The 25,698-nt window shown below is 38.7% G+C and overlaps 1 protein-coding gene across 2 annotated transcripts in view; it reads left to right on the top strand.

Annotated features, from left to right (window-relative positions):
- The window catches only part of IGF2BP3 (insulin like growth factor 2 mRNA binding protein 3), a 118,949-nt gene that overhangs the window by 5,736 nt on the left and 87,515 nt on the right, over positions 1–25,698 (top strand). For both annotated transcript variants that reach the window (XM_049798123.1, XM_049798124.1), the window contains one exon: positions 20,098–20,146. In XM_049798123.1, the coding sequence (XP_049654080.1) occupies positions 20,098–20,146 (49 nt within the window). The remainder of the gene's footprint in view (positions 1–20,097; positions 20,147–25,698) is intronic.

Here is a 25,698-nt window from a genome sequence, read left to right on the forward strand (position 1 = left end):
CCCGGCCCCAGCTCCCACCTCCAGGTGGGCTTCCCACCCTGACCTGGTCCACCACGCCTGCTCCTGGGGCCTTCAGGTGCCTAAAATGCTCACAACACCTCAGTTGTGGTAACGATGAGGTAGTTTTCCAATTAGAAGGTTAATTTATTTATCTCCACCCCCACCCCCCCCCAAGGGCTCTTTGTTGAGAAAATAAATTCACTGTGTCTCTTCTGGGGTGTTTGTTTGGGAGAAGAACAGAAGAGGGTAGCAAAAGTGCATCTTGTAGGTAGGTAATGCTGCTTCTTAACGAGCTGTGCTACAGGGAGCACAATGACCTGTCAGCTGTGCTTCACCTGTAATGCTGAAGTATCTGAAGGCTGATTTGACGAAAACAGGCCCCAAATCCCTTATGCAACCATCTCTGTTCCAGGGGCGAGCATTATGCTGTTGGATGGGCATCAGATTGTGTTGCTAATTTTCAGTATAATGAGCGTTTGTATCTTGAGTGCGCAAGGCGGTGGGAAATGGCTTTGGGAGGCTAAAGTATGGATGGTGGCTACAATGGTCACGGCTATCAAAAAAAAAAAATAAATTAGTGGCATTGATTTTTAGTTTTGCTTCTGTAAATATCAAGCAGGGAGAAACATGCTGAATGTAAGAAGACGTGATAGAAAATATGTCATTTATTAGCTGTATTTGTGCCTTTTTCTGTGGAAAGAGGCGGAGGACCGTGCCTGGGTCCAAACTAGAATGTTTTTTAGAGTGAAAGGCCAAAACTTTGCATAGTGATTTTGGGTTTTTATTTTCTGTTTCCACATTTATTTTTGCAGATGTGAACAGGAAATTAATTTTTTTTTTAATCTTTGAAAGCTTACAATTAGAGTGGAAACAAACCTGGATAGTTGTGGTGATTGTTACCTAAACAATGAGTTGTTATGGCAAGAACAGATAATTCTTCACGAACCATGTTAACTGTTATGTTGTTGGAAGTTTAATTTTTGTAACTCCTCATACTGTTTGATCATTAATAAAAAAAAAATCCCTTCTTGCAGTTTTTAAAAATAAGTTGGAGTACATGAAGCACAGCTCTAAACATGAGGCTTGAAAGGTTGGTCCTGCTCTCTTTTTGCTACCCTCCCATTACGGGAGGTACCCTGAGAACATACTTGTAGTGGATGTTAAATTGTGCGTACATACGATAGATTTTGAAGGGGTGGAATAAAAAATAATATTTTGGAAGCGTAATTCAAGGGTAGTAAAATATAATCAGGAAATGTTTAAATTTTTTTTTATTTCTCCCTTTTTTTTTTTCCCCTCAAGCATGGGGTAATAACATTTTCCACATTTTTGAGACCTTGAAGGTGGTATTTTTGTAAAATGGGGCTGTGTTCATTTCAGTTGCTCTTTTAAGTACAGAGCATAGGACTCTACTGTGCTGGAGTCCTTTTATGGCTTCTGGCTAGCTACTGGGTGGACTTCAAATGCTTAGTTTTGACCTGAAAAATTCTTAAATGGCCTGGGATTTATCTACCTAACAGAAAATGTGAAGCTTCCCATAATGGCTATGAGAGAGGGATGCAGGCGGAATTAAAATACACCTAATACTTAACCATGGGCAGGGCTACCCCTTCAGGAAACCTCACAAAAAAGGTTCTTCACTCACTCCTTAAACCTGGTCCTCTCCTTAATGTCACTTCAGCTTTTGGATTCTATCCTCTTGGGATTTTGGTAACAAACACATAGTGCCATGGAGCACAATTAAAAATCCTTTTCTGGTGATTTCATCCTTACGTGAGCCCAGCGGGATGGGCACAGGGCAATATTGATGTGAGATTTTTTTTGTTGTAATAAGAGTCAAATTTGTTCTTGGAATTTGGTTATTCAGAATCAGTAAACAGACGGAGAATAGGTGCGAAAATTAAATGCTGTACAATTTAAATAAGGAGGAGAACTTTTAATGTTTTGTAAAGGGAGAGGGATAGGTGGAAAAGTTTGAATAGGATCGATGCACTTAGCAATATTGAGGTGCTTTATGTAGTTCCAGAGCGCTTCAATACTATTATCTTTTAATGTGTGTTCTCTCATTTTGTTTTCATAAGCAAAATGTTTATTTACACGTCAGTCCATGCTTTATCTTGAATGATGCAGAGTACAGAATTATATGTTGAGTTATATGCTAATTACTGTTGAAAGCTAAGATAAACCCATACCTTTTCCTTATTTCATCTAGAAATGTGACATTGTTACCAGAAATACTTGTGTGTTATTTTACAGTTTTAGTCTGAGGCTTCCATCCTTATGTGTTTGGGGTTCTCCCCCCCCCCCCCCCCGCCCTTGGCATGTCAAGTGTATGCAGTTGTATGTCTTTCCATCCTGCATCTTTGCTGTTTGAGTGTTACATTTGCTGTCCAAATAAGTATTGTTGAAGGTACCATCCAAAATCTCCCCAGGTGTCCTGGTTTGGGGTGTGCTGGGGCAATCAGTAAGCCCAGTGGTTACTGGTGCTACCCAGCCTCTCTGAGTGTGTTTAGCCATGTGGGTACTTCAGTGGCTGTTGTTTCTTCTCGTCGCCTGGAATAAGTAATTTGGCTTTGAAAAGTTTCTGTATGGGAGCAAGAGCTCCTGTGTGTTTGTGCATGTTTCAGGTAATGAATAAAAAAAATATATTATTGTATTCTCTCCCGCTTTTGCTTCTTTTCATGTCTGCAATATTGGTTTGTGAGTGTGTGTTGAAGGATGCATACTTTTAACTATGAAGAAAATCTTGATGTTTGTAGTTGTATACTTAGCAAATAAAGTGTGTTACTAGGGTGAATATTAGGGTAAATGTTAAAATATTGTATGAGTAATGGTAGTGAAAGAGTGGGGCAAAAAAAGATGGTCTTTTCCAGGTTTTTTCTCCTGCAAGTGCATTGAAATTTTGAAATGGAAAATTATATTAAATTATAATATTGTTAATTTGCTGAAGTGTATTATCATGGCAGCTGGCACAAGAGAAACCTGTAGTATAAAAGCTGTCTCCTGTGCAATGTAACCTTAGCAGCAGTGTGCCTCCCCTATTGCCTGCCTCTTCACGGTGCAGTGGAATCAACATCAACTAAAACTGTCCTCTTGCAAATCTGGATGGGTGGAAGACTGCCTCTAAGGGGTAAAATGAGGCGTTCTGGATAAGAGTACAGATTAACAATGAGTCAAAGAGGGATCTGACTCTTGGGTATGGGACTAAGTAATGGAGCAAAACTGTCTTGAAAGGAAAAGCCTTCAGCTGGGAAGGGCCTCACTCCATTTCAATTTTTTTGGTATCTTGATCATTTTGTGACTGTAGTCTGACTGGTGAGAAATAATGCAGAGAAGTGTTTAAAAGAGAATGTGTATGTGTCTCTCTGTGTGTATATACACACACACACATGCATTTTAAAAGATTATATTACCATAAAATAATTTGCAGTTTGAGAAGATACCAGCTAAAGATATCTGGAGAATTTATAAAAATAGTAAGGTTGGGGTATTTTTGCTAGTACTAGTACACTTGAACACAACTGGAGCTGAATGCTCACTTTTGAAAGATTAGCTTTCATGCTCAACTGAACTCTAGGAATGCTATTTTAAAATATGTAGTCTATACCATGTGTCTAATACATTCCTCTTCTTTGTAGAAATAGCAGTGCTTTATTGTTTTGGTAAATTGATTTTATTTTTAAAAGTTAAATGTACAGGTCCTGTAGGTTTTCCCTCGGAAATGGAGCTCTCTTCACTTTAATGGAGCCTTAAGTATTGTAGTGCAGAAATCAGAATTCCAGTCAGAAGGAACTCTAGTCTGTGAGGACAAAAATTTTTGTTGGGGGGGGGGTGTGTGTGTAATCTGAAGTTATTATTTGGGTTCACAATTACTTGTTTTCATGAAACTCCATGTTAAATAGCAGTTAGGGATGAAGTAAAAAGTTTGTTGTGTTTGGATTTGGAATTATCTGTTGAATATCTAGCATGGATGGATCAATGTGGGACTCTAATTTTCTAGGAATAAGCAGGGCAGGAGGGCTAGCTATGAGAAGGAGAGGTGGGGAAAAACCGTGAGTGAGTTGTACTATGCAGTTGCTCCACACAGCTTTCATCCTGGGGTCTGATCCTGCGTGCTCTCTGCCCCTTCTTCCTTCCCCCCAGAGGAAGTCCTCAGCATGCTGCAGGGAGGCTCTCGGGAAACCGAGTTTGCAAAACTGCTCTAGCTTTGACAGGGAAAACGCATATATCATCTAGCATAGGCAAAAGATACAAGTGTGTGTTTTTTAAAAACAGTAGTTTTAAAACAGTTATGGAACAGATTATCTAGAAACTTTTTTTCGGTGATAGAGCGAAGTATTTGGTTTATACACATAGGGGAGATTCTCTATGTGATGGCGGCTTCCTGGTTGTCATGAAAGAATAGTTCAATTTTTCTTCCTACATCTAGAGTAAAAAATTCAGAACAATGTCTCTTTAAGGCAGTACTTGAAAAACATAATCTGTAGGATGTTTGAGGAATTTAGGTAGTAGTTTAATCCAAGATAACAGACTACACTTATAATGTAAACCATATATTGTCTTTTTCCTCATGTGAATTAAAATTCTGATAAACATGCTTTAAATGATTTTTCCAGTGAAAGTTTTGTGGCAACCTTAAGCACGTAACGGTTTAAAAAAAAGAAAATTATTTGTCTGTGTTTTGGAATATTGTTACAAATTTTGAAATAAATTTTCAGATGAGTTTACTAATTGTATACCAGCTTGTACAGGTTTCCCTTGCCATCAAGGCACTGGTCTGTTACAGATGTGTACTGCTGCACGGTAAAGAGCACACAAGTCTTTCCTACCAAGGGAACCAGATCCCTGAATGAACCACATCTATCTTTGTGGAAAACCAGCTCTCTGGTGTGCAGAGGCAGCTATTCACCAGGGTCAAGTGAGAGGGATTCAGTGCTAAGTGTCTTTTAGTGGTATTGACCACAGTGGGTGCTGATCAACAACAAAAGTTCCTACAGGGTGAGCTTTGTGTTAATGGAAGTTTGGTTATTTAAGCAAGTTCCAGGTGGTGGCGGGCAGCAACATAACTTGGTGACAGAGGGCTAAAAACTGCTGTTGCTAACCAGGAGGTACTCCTTTTGACCCTAACAGAAGTGCTGGAATATCTCCATACTTGTTTGTTCCCCAATTGTATGAACTTTGCACCTGTCACCTGTACAGAAATTTTTAATGTAGGATACTTTTAAGAAACGTGCAACTTTCAAGGATGATAGGCATTTAAAACTGTCTATGAATTCAGATTCTCTTTACATTTCAAATACATACTAAGAGATGGTAAGCATGTAGTTTAATGGGGTCTGTAGATTTTACTAACACTTAATGAAGGAATTAGAGGATCCTAGTGTACAGCCACAGGTATTTAAGTTTTCTAATAACATGTACAAAATACATGAGAAATGGGCAGCTCTTAAAAGTCAGAGCGGAGATTTTTTTTTTTAAATATTGTGTACTCATCATTAAACTTCTTATCAGAGTTGAATGTTGGTGCTTGGTAGCAGTGGTGTGAAATTGTTTTTACACTGCTAATACTCGTTCATTTGAAGATGCACCAGAATGCGTTTTCTATTAAACTATTTTTTTTACCCCCCCCCCCCCCCAAGAAAAAAACCAAAGAACAAACAAACACCACCACACCCCATCCCCCCCCAAAAAAAAACCACCCACCACCAAACCCCCCAAAAACCAAAACCCCAAACCAAAAAAAAACCAACCACCAAAACACAACACCCAAATGTTCCACATTAAGTTCTGGTAGTCAAAAAGTAGGTGACCCTTCATTTATTTATGAAATACTAACTTTGTTTCTCAGTGATGTTCCAAGTCCTAATAGCAAACAGTGAGGTCCTGTTCTATTTGGTAACTTGGTTTGGGCTGCTGCTTGTTTTGTTTGCATTAACAATGTGTTTGCTTAGAGTGAGTTGTATATGTCTAGAAGTTTTTCTTTTCCTGTTGTACAGTTGAGAGGCAATTTTTATAACTAATGTGATTTCTACCCCTTCTTCTACCCTGGCTGCTCTCTTAAACATGAATTGACTGCTACCATGTATATATACCCCAAATTCTGCATTTAACATAGAACTGTGATCTTTTACATAAAGCTGTGGAGTACACACCCTTTGTGCAACTGGGCTTGGTGACAGTTGTTCAATTAAACTCAGATCATGAGCAAAATTATCTTTTCAGGTATGTAGCGTGTGCTTAAGCCATATAAAGTTGAAGCTACCCATCACTCCTTGAGAGTAATCTTGGGAAAAGATTTATCATTATAATTTGTAGAACTATTCAAGCTTTTAGATTGAGTTAAAGATTGCTTTACCTTTGTGTTTGACTAGCTTCAGTAGAATCACAAATTACATTCACTTGCTGTGGTTGACTTTTGCCTGCCTCAGTGGCAAATAATAAGCTTCTGTACATTGCTTTTCTTCCTGGCCCTTTTGCTCACATTGCCTGATCCACACAGTTCACTTACTGTGACTCTTACTGGTTTTGCATACATTGGATTAAGTTCAGTATCTTGACATGAAAATGCTACTTCTGAATGCATGAACGATAGTACAGATCCAGCATCGCACATGTGGTTACGTCAGTCTCCTGCTGTATAGCAGTGCTGTGTTTTGTACTGCAGCTCTTCAAAATGGCTTTTCAAATGAAAGTTCAAGCTATCTTAACTTTTTAGCTATAGAGTGTTGGTGGAAATCTCATGTGGTTTTGTATTCCAGAAAGCTGCCCTTTGACCTAGTCCTGACTTGTGTCGCTGAGTGTATAGTTTTGGGTAGTACTGTTTAAAAAAGGAAAAAAAAAAGAAAGGGGAAAAAAAAAAAAAGAAAAAAAAAGAAAGAAAAAAAGGCAAGGCATGGAAAAATCTGTCCAAAATTTAGTCATGTTTCACCATGATGAAGCCCTGCAAGTTCCTGAGGAAGAAATGGCATTTGAGTAGTGATAGTTTTCTGGAGATGGCTGTGGTGTGTGTCCTACCTGATGAGACTTGGGCTAGATGAGGAGAGCTTTTCCTGGTTTGGGGGGGCTGAGCAGGTGCCCTGACCTGTTTCTTTTCCTTCTAACATCCAGCTCTGTGAACTTTCCTTGCACTCTGTGGATAACATGCATGTGGTTACAAACTATTAAAGCATGTCTTTGAGGTTTGGGGAAGGAGAGGGAGGGAGCAATTGCTTTGTTTTGAGGCTTTTGGTAGCTCCAGTTCTGGTTGTTACTGGTAGTTGTCTCTCATTGTGTAGTCCAGTACTAGGCAGGAAGCTGGTGCCAGCATGGTTTGAAATGAGCTGAATTTCTGGGGGGTGATGATGGGGGAGGGAGTGAAGAAGATACACAAACAGTAGTGTTAGCAGAAAATGATCAGTAACCCCCTAAAGAAGGATGATTTCTTTCTGTGGTTAAATAGTTATCTTATAACATCATGGTCTTCCTTGTGCTGATTTTTTTTTTCTTTGTAATTCAGTGCTTTTAGCTTTCTCTTGCTCTTTATTTCTTTAAAATGGTCTTCTTAAATCCTCAATTGTTGGGCATATCTATATGCAGATGGAACGGTTGAATTTCAAAGCTTTGCAAGGTGTGTTTAAACTATGCTAAGCTATGCTCTCAGGTAAAAGCAACTTGATCTGCTAGTGGGGGCAGGTACCGCCTAATCTAGGTATCTCTGTTAACAAATCAGTACCGTATGATTGTAAAAAGAAGATAGCAATTACTGCCTCGGTGTGATAATAGGTTTGCACATCTGTATACAAACTAAATTTGAAGTAATTAACTACTAAATAATTTATTAAACTTGGTCAAAATTATCATCAACATTCATATGAACTTTGTTCCTAATCTCAATTTGACTATCTAGCAAAATACTAGATAATAAAATTATACTTATGTAAACTGTACTTATGAATTAACTGGTTAGCTGTAACATGATATTGGTCTTTTCTCCGCTCTGAAACTAAGTGATACAAATTTACAATTTTGCTCAGTTTAATGCAAAGTAAACTGAAATAGTGTAAATGTTAAATGCTACCCTATGTAAAGAATATGGTTTTCAGTGCAGAAATGTAAACTCTGTTTTTTGTTCTCTGATCATAACAGTGTATTTAAATCTACAGTGACAGTGAAAAAGTCAGTGCTCACTGTGATCTTCATCCTCAAAACATGCACTATATTCTATGTTTTCTGTGAAAAAAGAAATGAAAAATAATGGAGTTATTTAAAAGGTGATAGCAGTTATCTTATAATTGCTTTATATGCCACTTCTTAGTCATGGCAGGTTTTTTTATAGTATTATGAAAGCACGGGGAGACTATTAAATATTAACTGTAAAGGTTACTGAAGAAAATACACTTACACCTCTTATATAGAAGTGCTTTTTCATCATAACTTGCCTTTGAAATAAATTGTAAAATTGAAATGTTGCAAAATTTAAAATTTGTGAACAATTGAATTTTAGTTGTTGGCTTTTCCAGTTGAACAGAACGAAATGATACTCTAAGGCTTTCATCAAGGCCTGGTATGAAAGCTCAGGGATTGCTTTCATATATTATACTATGTAAGCTTGTGTGCACTAATCAAAGCTGCTATGACAAAAGCACAGAGGATTGTTTTGGTAATTCTTAAAAATAAAGTTCAATGAAAGTTATAATTAACAATATGTCTATTAAGTAAATATAAAAAGAAATTGTGAAAGACTCTTTACACACAAGCTGTGATGCTTTAACTATGCCAGTACAAAATATGTAGTGTAAACATGGATTCACTAGTGTAGGTGTACTTACCCTGACCAAAATTATTGCCCTATAAAAAAAAGGAGAAAATAAGCTCTGTAGACAATAGAGAACTTTGCATGGTGGTTATTACTTTATAAATTTAATTTCTTAAAACATGTTAATCAAACAGTTAATTTTTTCCAGTAACCTGTTTTTAGATCAAAACTTAATGTAGAAAATACTGTGTATGTGTCCAAAGTGTGTATTATTTAGCTCTACATCCTAACTGAAAGATGGTGCATTCTACACTTCAGAGGTATAAAAGTTTTTGAGGGGAGAGTACGCAGTTGTTCTAAATATCATGTAACTTTTTGCTGTAAGTACAGCTAGGAAATTATTTTATTTGGTGCTGTTCTGTCCACGCAATTTTGGGGGGGAGAACTCTTCAGAGAAAATTACTTAAAAGAAATGCTAATAATGCCTGGAAACCATAAGCCTAATTTGTTTCTCTTTGCAAGCAATTTAAGTATAGAAAAAGCGTGTTTGTGTTGTTGTTGTTTTTTTTTTTTTTTAATTCTGCATCTGGTGACATTCAGCAGAAAAATGACAAAGCCAAACAGCAGAGTGGTCACTTCCTATGACTTTTGGGTTTTGACAGGGCAAGAGAAAGGAAAGAAAACTATTTGATGGTGATAGTGCAAACCCCACACATTCTAGCACTTCTCCAGTAGAGGTGTTATATCTCAACTCCTTTAGGTCACTTAATCAGTTTAAGGCTACGTGGAATTGCCATTAGTAAGGGCTAGCACTTGAGTGCTATTTCGTCTTGTTAGTATTCAATTAGTTCAACAAAGTGTACTAGTAAAATAATTACTGGAGCATCAAAGTGATAACTGGTATCTGTGCAATGTCTTAGTCATTGGGTGTATCAGTTTATACTTTAAAAGTTTCTGTTTTTTAAAAAATTTCTATGAAAAAGGTTTATTGTACTGAATCCTTTGAGATGGAAGAACTTATTTATTTTAAAGCGAAACTAATAGGAAATGTATGGTAAATTTGACTTCTGTTGTAAAACTGGTGAAGTATTCTACTTAATCTATTCCTGTTAGTGTGGTCTACAAGATTTAAAAGAAGCTATTTGTCTTGCCAGTGCTTTTTGAACTTTGCTTGGTTTGTCTTGAGATTGAAAGGTGTAAAGTAGTAATGAGGATTTTTTTTTTTTTTTTTTTTAATTTTAAAAAAAACTTTAGCCACATGAGCAGGCTAACTGCAGGTCTTTGTTAGGCTTTGCTGGAACATCAGATGATGAGCATAGTATATCTCTTAAATGCTCAATGTTCATGTCAGTTTAAAGCTGTCTTCTTGCAAAGTTCGGTAATATATGTATTTATGAAAAAAGTAATAAAAATGGAAGTTTTGGTCAGGATGGATGCAGAGTGAAAGCCATGCATGCATGTGCATGTACACACACACATACTACATTCTTTAAGAGTGCATTTAAACACTGGAAAGAGCCTGAAACATGTAGCTGCATACTTGAAAATGTTGACTTACTCTGTGCTCTTGTTAACTCTGCTTTTAGTTTATTTTGTTCTTTTAAGCACCAGGACTTTATTAATATTTTTAGACATTATTATATAGACAGTTGCCTAAATGAAGTAGTTTGCCCTTGTTAATATCCTTTTATATCATAGAAGAGAATTGAAAATGCTAGTGAGCCTGTCTGTTAGCTGAAGTTTACATATACACTTAAAATCAGACTAAGCAAGATTTTTCATTTATTCTAGTTACAGCGTACAAGTTTTTTGAAGTTAGATGGTGCTTTCAGCAGCATGAGTGTTTCAGTGTGTTTTCATTTCCCAGACCTCACAGGAATCTTTGTTTACTGAGATAATTTTAGGAATTGGACAATTAATTTGTGTCATTTTTTTTGTAAAGTAGCCTGAGAGAAGCAGCAGACAGGCTCTTCTTTAAAAAGCCTGTGTGTGGGGTGAAACGACAGTAGAGAAGTATATGCTAGGTTGTGTCCCTGAACTACCCTAACACCTCAGTTTAAGCTCCAAAGTAGCTTGCTCTCAACCTGAAAGGTTTAAATTGGGTGTTTAATAGCAAAAAAAGTAGCAAATAGAGGTTCCCTGCTCTCTGAGCCTATGTAGCAGAGGTCTTGCAATTACATGCTCTAAGTGTATAGGCAGAGCAACTCTTGCTATTTTACTTCAAGTCTTATTTTGCTTCCCTTCCACCCCCCAAACCAGAACTGAACATGACTGGTTAATCTGCAGCATATGGTGAATTCAAACTGAGTACGAACAAACTTAGTTTCACTCGAGCCTCACCTGAAAGAGACCAAAATGGGTTAGACTCCCTGTCTACAGCTGTGGCGTAAGGAATCCGGAAAGCATTTCTGATGTCCTCTGCAAACACAAGCTCATGGTTGAGCAAGTTGGTCTCAGCAGCGTGGTGGCTACTGAGTTTGTCAAGGAACGCTGCTAATTTTATTTAGATATTTCAATCTGAGAAGGGCGAATCACTGAGCCATTGTTAGGATAAGATCTAATCTGGTGCTGTAACTCCTGTCTAAAAAACCAACCAACCAACCAACCAACCCCCCCCCCCCCCCCCCCCCCCAAAAAAAACACCAGGCAAAAAGCGCCAAATTTTTTTACATTGTACGTGATATCTGTGTCACTTATTTCCACGAGGTTTCTATCTGATGTGCAAACTTCTGTGCAGTAAGTGATGGTAGTAGGGAAGACGTGCAAAATAAAAGGACTATGAGGGTAAACCCAGCAGCTGCTTCGTGGAACAAAGTATCTTGTTGGCCTTTTTCATTATTCAAGTCTTGGTACACTTTTTTGCTTCAGAAATGACACTGATGTGTCCTACACCATTTTTTTTTCTCCTCCATGGGCTCTTTGAAAGGAGCTGAATTCACTGAAAATTTAAAAAAAAAAAAAAAGTAGTCTTTTTCATTTCCCTGTCTAGAGCTCTTCAGCCCCTCACTTGGCTATGTATTGCAGGGATGTCATATGCAAGTTTCAATCTGGACCTGCTGTTTACAGCTGATGTAAAACTTCAATTAGTCCATAATGGAAATACTGACTGCTTCAACTAGCAGCCCCCATTGGGGCTGGAGAGAAGAAGCCTTTAGCTATTTTGGTGGCTGAAGGAAAGGAGGGATGGGGAGGAGAAAGATAAAAGGTGAGCATTGTGTCCTATCATTAGGGGATTACTAGTTACTTCATACTGGTCAGGACTTTAGACAATTTTTTTGCATGTTTAGAATTTTAAACTTTTGCATTTAAAGATGTTATTTTCAGTCTTCCATATACCTCCTGAGTGTTTTCCCTGTTATCCGTATCTCAGTTAATTGCAAGTTGGTGGTGGGGTGGGAGAATAAATGGGAAGTGACCATAGCTCTAAAATGTTTTGTCAACAAAAGCAGCTCAGTAGTACAATTGTTTAAGGAATACAGACCCCTGCTCTGAGGAGGAAGGAAAGAGGAACTGTGGTCTTTAGGGAAAAAAAGCACCCCCCCCCCCCCCCCCCCACAAGGGGGGGGGAACAAACAAACAACCCCCCAAAAAAACCCAACCAAACACCCCCCCCTCCTCCCCACAATTCTGTTTCAGTCTCTTCAAAGAATTTTGGCATGGAGCAAGAGAAAAGGCCTGAAATGTCAGAAGCCGCAAAGGTAGATGAAAGCCCATTTTCCTACAGGATACTGGAACTGCTCATTAAATTTAAAGCAGTGCTTAATTCTTTAATGAAAAAAAAATAAAAAATCTTAACAGCCTTCTCATTAACAACACCTGGAAAATGAAAGTTTTTTTTTAAATGACAACTTCAACATTAGTATGGTAATGGCAGAATCCTTTAGAATTTTCTTTTTAAAATGTCTTTATGGACCACTCAAGGGAATTTACAAATAATGAATATAAGCTTTTAGTCTAATTAGTGATGTGAAGAATTGTCGAACTGAAATCCTGAAGCAAATGGTAATAGGTGAAAGCCTACTATCTGGCTAATCTACATAAACATAAGAGCTACAGTCAGGCTTAAATTGGTTGATTTACCTGTTTTCTGTGATGTAACGTGGATGTGCCAATATAAATCTTCTGGTTGTGCCTCTTGAGCTATCATCTCCTGTCCACAAACGTCCAGTCTCTTTCAGAGTATTTGAGTTTATCCTGCAAGGAGAGCGCAGCCCTGTGCCCAGTCATTTGGCTGGTGGCTTTAGGGAGCAGAGCTGCACGGTGTGCTGGCCCCATGAACAACTTTCTGATGGTTTGTCCTGGTGGAAAGTAGTAAACAAATCCGATGTTTCACAGGCACTAGCAGGAAATTTGATCATCAGCAGAGAGGGATCTGTGAGGTAATCCAAGAGCCAGATTTTTGTCTTGAATGCTGAGATAATACACCTTTCCAAAGCGGCTACTTTGGTGGGTTGCATGTGCAAGATGAAAGGGGAAGAGTGTAGTTAGGAGCCAACTGTTATGTCTTGCATGAACTTTGAGAAAAAAAAAAATTGTCTAAATTTTATGGAAAAATCATTATTCTGAGTGGTAGTACAGAGTGCTTTTAAATCCAGGTCTGGGATTAAATAATGAGGCAACACAAAGAGAACTACTGCTGTAGTTTGCCTGTGGCTTAGGCAAGCTTTGTCTGCTTGAATTGCTGAATTTGGTCTGAAATTGGAGCAATAACATTTCCTCTTCAAGTATTCTGCCATCCAGATCAGTGTGTAAAAAGTGGTGATGTTTGTTAACAAGTCACTATTTGAAACCATTCTCCTTTCTTTCTTCTGTAGGTAAGGCATCAGGATGAACTTTCTGGTTCACAAGCTAATGGCTTGATTTGATAAAATACAGTAACTGTCTCATCAGTGCGCCTTGTAATGTACACTAGAAATTAATTACCTTTTAATAGAAGTGATATAAAAAATGCTGTTTGTCACTTCACTGAACCTGAATGAGTTTTTAACAGAAATTCAGTATACCTACTTTCTAGGTAGGGAGTGTGACCCTTTGCTTTTGTATTTATCAGAACTACTTGTAAGGAATAAGCAAATGGAGATATATAATTGTGCATGTATATACATATATAATTTTCTATATATAAAAAAAGATGGTTTAGAATGCATGTTCAATAAGCTTTATTTGGATGGACTTATTATTTGTTAGGTGCTTTCAGGAATCAAATGTGAACAACTTAAAAAAGACTGAAAAGATTGCTTAAACCGGGAGTTTCAGTGTGAAGTCAGGAGGCAGGCAGAGACTGTGGTACCACTTACAGGACAAGCTACTCCAGTGGCTTAATCTGTATCATTACCTGCATTTACCATGAAGATGTAGGAGATACAATGAAGATGAGGAGAAACCCTCTCTCTCACTTTAAAAAAACGCTTCCGCTTTTTGCCCCAACCACACTAATATGAATTAGAGTTAAGGATTTTTTTATTTTGTCCTGTAAACCTGCTTTCTCCCCCCTCACACTAGAAAAGCATTGAAAACACTGATTCACTGTGTTGTGATAAAGCATCAGCTATTTGAAGCAACCTGAGGGGGAGAAACTAATAAACTCTGTGTGGGGGGTAGCTTTTTGTGTTGGGTTTTTCTTGCCTGTGTTTATTTTTCTGGCTGCAGAGTAAACAATAAGACAACTCTTCCCCTATAAATTCAGTTGATTACCAGCAGTTTTCCATTTGGCTATAGGAGTTGCTAACTTTGTTTCTATAGCTGTGCATGTCAGGACTTTTTATACATAAGTTGTTTCTCACTGTATGGCGTTAGTCCATAGCAGGGTTTTTTTGTTGTTGTTGTTGTTTTGTGGTGGTTTGTCTTTTTTTACTATGTCATCTCTGGATGTCTATGTTAAGTTTGTATTGTCAGTGAAGTAAGCTTGAGAAATTATGGGTTTTGTCTTTAGGCAGCTCTTAGGAGCTCAGAGAGAAAAACGGTTGTTCGAGTGGGTTTGCAGGGGCATCACACGTAGCTATCGGGGCCAGGGGACCGCAAAGTCAGAGGCAGCACGAGGGTGTAACAGCACTTGGTGCTGGTGTGTATTGGCGTACTCTGCATCTGTGCTGTTCGTGTGAGGTGGCAAGACTTTTTCCAGGTAGCTAGTATAGCAGTGCCTAGCTAGAGTGGATGAAATGAACAAGCACTTGCTCTTTGCATGTTCCTAAGAGTGGAAAAGGAAGACCATTTACTTTCTATCCCGTAGGTATTGAGTTCAAACAATTGAATGGACTAATGTTGTTGATGTTCACTTGATCTCCTTTCAAATGTTTAACACTTTTTTCCATAGATTTTTGTTTAAAAAGAGTAGGTTTGTGCTGTGCAGGTTTAAGGCATTAACATTGTGTGTAGTTCGTATGGCTGCTGAAATAAGAGACTATTACATGGCGTTATTGTTGAGAAATGGGAATTAAGAAGCAGGAGGCAGCAGGTCTCTGGGGGGAGGGAGGATGGTGAGAAGGGTCTGGTAAGAGTGTGGGCACAATGATAGTGTGGAAGTGCAGTTGCTTCGATACCTGTGTGTATGCTCCCCTCTGAAACAGTCAAATTTTGACACTCCTATGAGATATAACAAATTGGGACTGTGAGCAAAGGCGTGATACTTTATTGTTCTTTGCTTTATAATTGTATGCCTTCTGTTTCATAAAATTGTTGTCCCTTAAGGGGAAGCGTGGGTCTTATGTGATTTGCTTTTGCTAAATGTCACATAAAACACACAGTGAGATTGTATTGGTGAGTGAAAATGTATAGCGAGATTTTATTTAACGCAGGGACGCAAAAATGGCTAATTCTTGAGACCTTTTTAACCCAAAAGGACTTTGATAGGTTGAAGAAAAAAACCTCGTGTATATAGGGATGCAGAGAGAGAAGGAAAGACTACACATAAAAGAAAGAGAATGCTGAAACTGTAGGTTTTCTTCTTCCCTCCCACCACCTTTTCCCTAAGACATGTTTAGTATTGTTTCATACGTGTGGAAGGAAGGGTCTCATGGGTTGGGAGCAGCGAGTGTCCCTTTGCAAATATTCTCTGTATTTACATATGAGAGATTACCCCTTCAGAGATCACTAAGATGGCTTTTAGCAAAATATCTGTCTTTATGGTACTTCATGCTTTCTGTCTCTGCAGAGGAACATAGCACAAATACGCTACCTTCCTCGTGAGGAGGCACAATGATGTCTCTTTGTTTTACCTGCTTTCAGTGTAGCAGAGATATTCATGTCCCCCCAAACACAAGGCTCCATGTCTCAACATCCCCAGAATAAATAAGTTGATGTATGGCCACCAGCAGTGGCTTGAAGTAACTGAATCCAGTCGTCTGCATAATACCTGAAAACAAGAATTAGTATGTGTGCAATTCCTCTTAAGAAAAGTAAATTATTGCCAAATAATTGCTGATGGATGTATTTCTTCTTACCCAATAAAAGGTAAATCTTTGAAAAAGAGAAACAAGTGGGAATACCTGTTCACATGCTGTGAACTATAGGTAGCTTTCAAAAACCTTCATATGACACAGAGCACAAACATAATTTGCCCAGACTTCTTTTTAGTTGACATCTATTTGCAATGCCTATTTAGAACGAAATAAATTAAGAAATCTGCTTAAACTGGAAAAAAGTGTGTACACAATGCTTACATGAGTCACGTTGATGAGATACGCTGGCAATGCTTTACTGAGGATTTATTAAGACTAGGTGAGCTATATATTAAATGAAACTATTGTAATAAAATACCTTCATGGAATTTGAAAGGACTATTTCTTGTCTTACACACCTGGTATGACTGCAAGTAGTTGTAAAGTAAAAAAGCTCGAGATTGTTTCAAAACAAAATAAAACCTTCTGTAGGTTTATGCTGCCTGGGATGTGAAAGCTATAGGAGCTTTGCTTATGCTGTACTTTGCTGAAGAAAATAGGGTTATGAGGAAGATAGAAAGCACCTCAAAAGACCTGACATTGTCTGAGATAGGAGAGTATTTCCGGGAAGATTCTCTCATATTTTTGTCTTTCCTTTCCCCATTTATTGTGTAGAGTTTTGTCCCTGTGCAAAAGCATGCTTTCTGAAGTCAGAATCCATCCTCGTGGAAGCTGTCGCCACTCTGGTAAATTCAGTCAGACCGAGGTTTGTTCCTTACTCTTTGCTGTATATTTGCATTTGGTTTGGGATTTTTCTTGAGGAAGTTGAGAGCTGATTCTCTGTGGATTCACGTGCACGCAGCCGAGGTGACTGCAAATCACTAACGCCATCCTGCAGTGAGGAGCTGTATGGGGCTGCCAAAGCACGGGAGAAGTGATCCTCCGAGCAGGAGCTGCGCAGGTTATCGCAGCACGTGGGGGATTTGGTCTCTGCCTGCTTGCTGCTAGGTCAGTGCTCATTCTGGTCCTGGGAACACAGAAACACCTCTGTCATTTCTATCTGTTCTTTCTGTGTGGGGAGAAGGGCAGAGGAGGAAAGAGGTTACAAGCTTTGTGTGGTTTTTATGTAATTTTAAGAAATATATTTGGATTTTTTTTTTTTATAGGAGCTTGATAGTAACTCAAATGTAGAAGTCTCAAAGGTGTTCATGATCTTTTATCTTACAGTGGTTCTGTGTGATTCATCTTTTGGCCATGCAAAGCTTTATTCTTTATTTTTTTTACTATTGCTAATTGTGATACAGCAATAATGTAAAAAACATAAAATTAAATTTTCACATGCATCAGTAAAGACCAGACTTCAAATTAGTGCATTGGGTGACAAGTTAAAATTATTTGCAGTGCAGCCAAGCAACTGATGAAGGTGTAAATAGTTTCAAATTAAATGATTCATATAGCTATTCTTGTATTTCTGAAGTGACCTTTCAGTTTTGTACAATAGGTGTCTCACTATTGCCATAAATTGAGGTGCACAGCAGGACTGTACCCGTTTTGTACTTGGCTTGCCGTTTCCTTTGGCTCTTTATGAATGGGGTAGAGGAACTGGTTGTTTTAAGGTGGCATTTCTTCCTTGCTACTCTCCCTTCCTCATCGTCCTCCCTTTCAGGATGTTCAAGTTATTTCTGCAATACACACGTTGGCTGGCAAAAGTTTTAAATTGCATCAAGCTTTTCAGTTCCTTGAAGTCATCTGGGAAGAAAAAAAGCCTCCAAACCTTGTGTTATGTCCTTTGTTGAGTAAACATAGAGATTGCCTTTTATTTGGTCCACCTTTCAAGTGTTGGGTATTAAAGGAGAAGATATGTAGGTTTTTCTTCTGCAATGAAATGTGAGGTGGTAATTGTGTTTGTGAAACTTGTATACATGCTTCTGGAAAGGACTTTTTCTTGCTCTCCTTCTCACCAGTAGATATACAGCGCTCAGCGTGAGCATTTGTTATCTAGCTTGGTGTGGAGCTGGGGTGAGACCTGTTGTTGGTGTGTTGGCTGAGCTGTTGCATACTCGGATCCTTCTGCGAGTGACACTCCTTGCTACAAAACTCTCATGAATTTTAATTTGAATCTACAAGTGTGAGAGACTAATGGCATGACACAGTTTGAAGCACATTGAACAGTGTATTGGCTGCCAATTTTGTGGTTTGGGATTTTTCTGCATTAAAATTTCTCAGTATTTTTAATATTGAATGAAGATCCCCTTTTATGTTCTACTTTAGGACCCAGCTTTCAAGTTTCAGGTTGCTGTATGAGATTATTTTGATATTTCAGAGCAGTATATCATTACTTTAGGGTGATTGTTTTGTAGCAGTATCGCTAGCTGAGATTCCAGTTTAAGGAATTCTTTGCAGACTTCAAGAAAATTCCCCCCCCCCCCCCCCAATTACAGTGAAGCAGCTCCTGACTCTTTCTTTGCTTTATTGGAGATGAAAGCTTAAACAGTTGTGTGTGGTTTGGGTTTTCATTCTCCCTTCTTCGCCTCTTTATATGATCAAATGCTGAAATCAGCTCTTACTTGCTTGAGAGGGAGTGAAACCAGCTGAGAAATGCTGCGCAGCCAAGACCCGATCATCTTTTCTGGAGGAAGCGTGCTTGTTGCTTGATCTCGTGGTTGCTGTAGTGTTGGGTTGTGACACCTCTGTGTGAGGAGAAGTTTGGGCAAGGTGGCTTTGTGCCGTAAGCTCCGTCTGGGCCCTGAACAAAGCCTGTTGAGAAGAGCATTTCAAGATGTAAAACACGCACTGCAGGCCTGTGTGGGTGGGTGGTGGTGTTGGTGTTAGGGAAAGGAGTGCATTTTCAAAGGATCTGTGGGGGAAAATGAAAGCTTTTGATTTTATTACTAGACAGGAACATCTCTAAAACTTGTTTTGTTGCAAGATTTTACTGGCTTGTGTAAGTTTAACAAACTTCTGTTGTAAAAAGTCCTTAAAATGCGAAGCGTTTTTCTGTGAGAGGTCAGTATTGAGCAATTAAAGCACTAAGTAAAACTGAGTGTTTGAACACAAGACACTTATTCTAGCTGCTTTGGTGAACCAAAATGTAGCTGAGACCTTCAAAGCTAGACCGCTCTGGGTTGTCCCCTCTCCCTTCCCCACATCTTCCCTGCCTAGCCAGACTGACCCCACCAGCGTGCCCTACCTGAGCCCAGCTGAAACTGTGTTAATCTACACATTCTTGTAAATCCCAAGGGTTTTGTGGCATCTCTGGCATTTATTTGTTCTCTCACTTTGGGGGAAGGGAGGAGACAAAGGACTTGGCTGTGAAGGCAGCCAGCACACTGCCAGGCTTTGCAGTAGCACTTCAAAGTGAATGTTTTGTTTACAAGATAAGTGAAAACTGATGTAAATTTGGCGTGAAAATACAATGAATTTACTGATTCTTACTACACTCTCCTGATCAGGGATGGAGAATGTCAGCCATATAAATGTTAGAAAATTGTCCGTTATTAGGCTAATGAAAAACTTAATATCAAAGCAAATGTATTTGTTCAAACTTATATTATCTTGAAGGGGTGTAGAATCCTGAAGTATCCTCTTGGTGAAATGAAAAAAAAAAAAAATAATTCTTAAAGTGCATAGAGGGGAACCCAGTACAAATACATGGGATTATCACACCCACTTGTAATGGAGAGAGTTAGATACTGAAGGCCTTAAAACTGAAATAGAAATAATCTTTAAGAAAAGCGGAGACTTCATGAAATGTAACAGCTGTCAAATGTGTAACAAGTATTTCTGTAACAGCTCTTTGGACTTGAAATGGTTTTGACCTGACATTCCCCCCACAGCGATCTGTTGGGTTTTTCGAGTTGTGTGTTTAGTTTTGCCCCTCTTAGTATGACAGATGCTTAAATGTATGACATTGCTATGTATAGTCTATCTTACAATAATGTTTTCTTCTTTTTTTTTTTCAAACTATTTTATTTAATTTATCTGCAGGAGTCGGAAGCTTCAGATCAGAAATATCCCGCCTCACTTGCAGTGGGAGGTAGGAAGTTACTTTAAAAATTATCTGTGCTTAAAACTGTGTTTCTGTTTCTCTCTTTATCCACAAGACTTTTCCCCTTCCCCCACCTTTCATTTGCTTTGCACACACCACCCATTCTGTTCTGGGGAAAAATCCTTTGGAAGAGGGAACAATAGAGCCTTCTAAGCAATTCAGATAACTGCCTTCATTTCTGCTCTCCGAGTTAACCATAAAAAATGTTGAAATGGATTCTTTGGTGAATGCTGACTTCCTGATGCAGTCACTCTCTTTGACTGAAAGCTCGTCCATTTTGGACCTTGCTGGTGTCTGGTGTATGAGTTCAGTAAACTTAATACAAGTTCATATTTAAATACTTGGCCAGAAACTTTACAAAAACAGAAATTTAATGCTGATCCTTTTAGATTTTTTTGTTTGTTTGTTTTTGTTTTTCCTTGCTCCTCTATAGTGGTAGCATTATAGCAAATTGTTTGCTCATGCTATTACGGTTATTGGCTCTCACCAATATATTGTATACTTGCTGTTTACACTCCACAAATAGTGTTATAATTTTTGCAGTAGATGGGCTACTGTGAGAACGGATCTGTTTTCATTGTTCTTTTTCTACCTCGTATGTGTTTAAAATGTTGTTTTCACATTTTACTAGTGGTAAGTCATCCTTTTGCCTGAGGGAGATTAGAGGGTGGAGGGTTTGAGGATAAAGCTCCAGTAGCGTTGTTCTCCAAGCAGGTTTGGTCTGACTTTTTCATCTGATTTTTCCATCTGCAGCTACTTCTTTCTTTGCACTGCCCAATTGCTTCCTAGCTTTGGAGCAAAATGGAGGCATTGCTCTGTCCAACCTAGGCTGTCAACCACAGGTTTTCTATAAGATATCAGCAGACACCACCTCTCGTTGCTTCAGTCTGTCCTTCTGGTGTGTGCTGTCTATATAAACATTTCCTCTGCATTTCCCAAACATTGTGCTCCCCTCAGTTGAATCGTATCCACCCAATAATGTTTTATTTTGAATTCATAACTGCTTTTTTTGGTCAAATATCTGGAAAGAGTAGTAATAGAAATGGTTGAGGGTAAATGGTTTGAGGATTAACTTATTTTTCGGTACAAACTTCCTCTGAGGATTTTGTGTAGGAATAGTGAGTATCAGAGCAGAAGCATATGATTTGGAAAAATATGAGTAAAAGTGGATGTAAGCACTGTTGGGCAGAGTACATAGAAATGCTTCTACCTGCTTGTCCCTTCTTCCACATATGTAGCTATTACCTGCAATTTATGAGCAGTATCTACCCCGTTTCCCATCTGCTTCCTGATTTTTAAATTGTTTCCCTTTCCTTCTCCATTGCTGCAGTTTCTGTGGTGACATCTGGCCTCAGACAGGTGTTCCTCTGCCCCACTGTTTCAAAACACTTTGTCTTCCTAAAGTTCCCAAGGAAGAGTTAAAATTGTCCCTATTAACATCATCTCAACCTTGCATAGATGTCCCGAAGTTGCTTGTAGAGACTTGACCCTTTGTCTGAGTGCAGAATTTAGAGGGCTAAAGCCCCAAAATAACTTGTACAATACTTTTGCATTCTCTTGCAACATCAGGGCTGCTTGCCAAGTATGGTTTGTCCACAAACTTCCTTAAGTTTTTCTTTGTAAGTCTGGTGGTCTGTCAATTCTGCACTAAGCAGGTAAGTTTTGTATGTCCTCAAAAGAGTGCTGACGACAAAATACAGCAACAGGTGATTAAATTCATCAGGGAATTCTTATGTCAAGCTTACCTTGGGCTCTGGTATCTTCTTTTTTTTGGTGCTAAAAGACCTTGCAAAAGCTTCCTTTGAGCTCTGTAAGAAAGTATTGGATGATTCTTCCTTAAGACAAGTCTTTCTTGCAACCAGTTGCTTGGTAGAGAGAGTAAAAATACGTATATACAGACAGGGATTTATATTGAAGCCAATGTTCTTGCATAAGGTTTTCTGAGGGGATGGTGTGTGTGCACACATGTGGCAGCTGGAGCAATTTTACTGAAATTTTCATATAGTCCCTCTGTGCCAATCTGCTTGCCTCATCACTCCTTTGTTAATTGCTTGCATCAAGACTGACTTCTAATGGGTGTGAAATCCTTAAAACCAAACTAAAAACAACTGCTGAAAGAGGTCTCTAGGTTAGTTCAGTCTATCAGCCTTCATGTATATTTGATATTGAAATACAAAACACACTTAGTACTCTGCAACACCTTTCTTTTTACAGTGACATAGGGATATGTGAAAAGAATGGAAGAAAGATTAATGTTCTTGTGAAATTTTTTTCCTAGTGTAACCATTATTACGAAGGTTACCATGTCATTCTTTGCAAAAGTATTTTCTTGAGCTCTGTTGAAATAATTGCCTTGTTCTAATTTTGTTCTTTATAGAAAACAAGCATTTTACATGGTAAGCCTACGGGTATGCCCCTAGCAGTCAGTGTGTGTGCCTCTAGTTTGGTGCTTCATAGCTGTTCTTGTAGTCAGTGTGTCAAATGGTGGTACCTGTAAGTCCTGGGCCGTGTGGGACTGGGACCCAGCAAGTGTCTCTGTGCACACCCACACCCAACAGAGATGGTCCTTGGCTTATAACAAATCGCCCACAAAACCTCTTATTATAAGGAAGGCATCCATAATGTTCTCAAATGCAGCTTGTTGGGTTTGGAGAAAGCAGGTGTGGAAGAGCAGTAAGGATGCTGGTCCCACAGGGGAATGTAGCTGAAGTGTTTGTAGTGTGAAGTGTAACAGAGTTTGGTAGTAGCTCCCACACCTGAGCACCCCAGAGAGTAGTATTGCCTGGTTTTCAAAACCAGAAAAACGTTCAGGGAATAAATTGAAGCTTAATCTGAACTGAGAAAGTTTTGCATCAGCTGAGGAAGGTGCCCCATTGTTGATATAGGTGCTTTGTTCTCCATGCAGATGTGAGCTGGCTCTTAAGATTCATGAAATGCCAGAGTAAGTGAGCTTCCTGTGAAAACCTTGAAACTGTTTCACTGGTGTATCTTCTTACCTTTCTAAGAGGCGTGTGTGCCTATTTAGTAAAATCTAGTGCCTTTAGTACCATAGAAGAGAGAAAAAATTGAACTTTAGTCTTAAGGAAACCTTGACTTCCCCTTGGAATAAAGTGGATATCCTGAAGACTCATGTGAGGTAGGACTCTTGACCCATAGTTATTTCATACAGATTGGGAAATAAACAGTGGGTGTAAATGGCCACAGAGTAACAGGCATTTATTAATAAGATTTTCATAAACCAAGTATGCAAATTCAGGTTAACTATTTGCTTTTCTGGCTGCCTTTTCAGAGAAAAATATTGCAACTAGTTTTCTCCTTCACATGGGTTTAAGTTACTGAACAAAATACTGACTCTTATAACCAGCCATAGCAATTGGACTTGTAGTTGTTTCCTCTGGGTAATGTAAGAGTTCACTGCATACTTATCAGACCATGATGGTATAAGTAAATAAGATAACCTTTTTTAGACCATATTCAGGGCTAAGTGGTAGAAGAAAGGTGGATAGTGACCTGCTATAATCTGCTGAGTTACTACATTGAAATAAAACCACAAGGTTGCTGTCCTGAAGAGCTTGCTCCTAAAGCACAGCTGTAAAAGATAAAATTATAATGTATTCCGAGGCATTCAAGGTTAAGTTTGTACAAAACTTGCCTGGCAATTAATCTGAACTTCACAAGAAGATTTTTGGCAAGGTTCTACAGGTTTCTGTACCTGTGGGTTGGGTACTCCTTGCCCAGCTAGGAGAAACTGGAGGTGGAGGGAAGGCAACATCTCTGTCTGAACTAAGAAAATTTAGGACTTGCCTCAGACTGAAATTGGAGTCTGGACTGGTATGGGCTTATCCAGGATCATGTTCTCTACTCATCCAGGAGGTCGTTTGTGTTTTTCCCCCTTCCCTCACTACGCTGTCTGGGTTTGAGGACACTGGATCAGTACCCATGTTCCATAAAAGCATCATCACTTCTGGAATACATCTTCCTTTTTTTCTGCTTGCATATAAATTGCATATGAAGTTATTGTGTCAATTTAGTAATTTGAAGGACATGTGCATGATTAGATTTTATTTTTTAAATAAATCAGTTTCACTTGTTACAAAGTTTTTTTTTTGGTGAAGCAAACACTCAAAAATTAGTGCACCTTTTTTAGTGATAGTAGGTGGGTATAATTGCCCCACCCCCCATCAAATACAAAGTCTAGATTGATGCTAAGAATCATGACAAGTGAAGGATTTAGCACACCACCTTTTCCCATTCTCCACACATACCAGTCTCATCTCTCTCTTTGGAAACAAGCACCATTGCTCCATGGTCTTTGCAGAAAAGTAAATAGATCTCTCTCACTCCTTCCTGAACCACAGTCTGTAACATACTGTTTTGACTCCTAATTTGTAACTTAAATGTTCTCTCACTTGGCTTGTGAGTGTTCAGCACTGGAGGTGTATTTGCAAGACAAAATGATATGCCTTCTAGGAGAAGGTCTAGGTGTGGTGATTTAAAACTGAAGCACCTAGAGGTTGTTTCTGTTTCAACATGATGGGGATCTAAGTAGAGTTCTTTTGAGAAGGAGTTATGAGAAATGTCACTTTTTTTTCTCTTTCTTTTAAAACATTTTAAAAGTAGCTTCCTCAGTGTAGAAGATGCTTCAAGAGTTTTTCTTTCCAAATATTTTTTCCATGTTTAGTGAATAAAGCGCTAGAGAACAGACTTTCAGGACACAGATGGTGACAGAAACAGCACTTGCTGGCTCAGCAGGAAGGTAGCTGTTGAAGAGTTCCCACTTATCTTCTGTGGGCTTATTTCCTTAGTGGTTTGTATGGAGCAGATAAACAGATAAACAGATACAGTGTTGATGAACTTTGTAACAAAAAAGGTAGACTAAAAGCCCAGCCTGCGGAGTGTGAACCTGTTGAGTGAGCAGAGAAGCAAGAAAAACATTGTGAATTGCTGAGAGACTTGCAGGTTGCTTTCAGGGACAGAAATGTGTGGGAAGGGAGGTCTGATTTAGCTCTTCCAAAGGCAAAAGCATGTTACTAAACCGGGTTTGCTTTTCCTCACTTTTTGGCGGAAGTGAAAAATGAAGTCTCGTAGTTATGCTGAGACCTCTGCTGTTTTAGATTCTCCAAACAGAAGTAGTACGGGAAAAGGAATTCTGGATCAGAGTTGCAATGTAAGTGCAGGATCTGCATTGAGATTTCTGTCAATGCAAGAGAGGTTTGAGCCATCTCCACCCATCTGCATGTTTTATAACACAACTTTCAGTTTCTTTAAAAGAATTGAGACTGATTCTGATTGTGAGTAAATGTTAGTAAATCTTCTTACAGTGCACATAACTGTTTGTCCTGAGGATCTGTAGTAGCTTGTGTCGCTGCTTTGATTAAAACAGCTAAGCTGTGTGGGGTGGGTTGGTTGTTGGTTTTTTTTTTTTTTTTAAATCTAGAGATGCAGTGTAAAAACTAATCTTGCTGAATGATACCTGCTTATGATGCAGCTTATTCTAGAATATCAAGGATATGAGGAGGACAGGTGGGGAACTTGTGGAT

Source organism: Accipiter gentilis, chromosome 4 (genome assembly GCF_929443795.1).
Source record: "Accipiter gentilis chromosome 4, bAccGen1.1, whole genome shotgun sequence".
NCBI lineage: Eukaryota > Metazoa > Chordata > Aves > Accipitriformes > Accipitridae > Astur > Astur gentilis.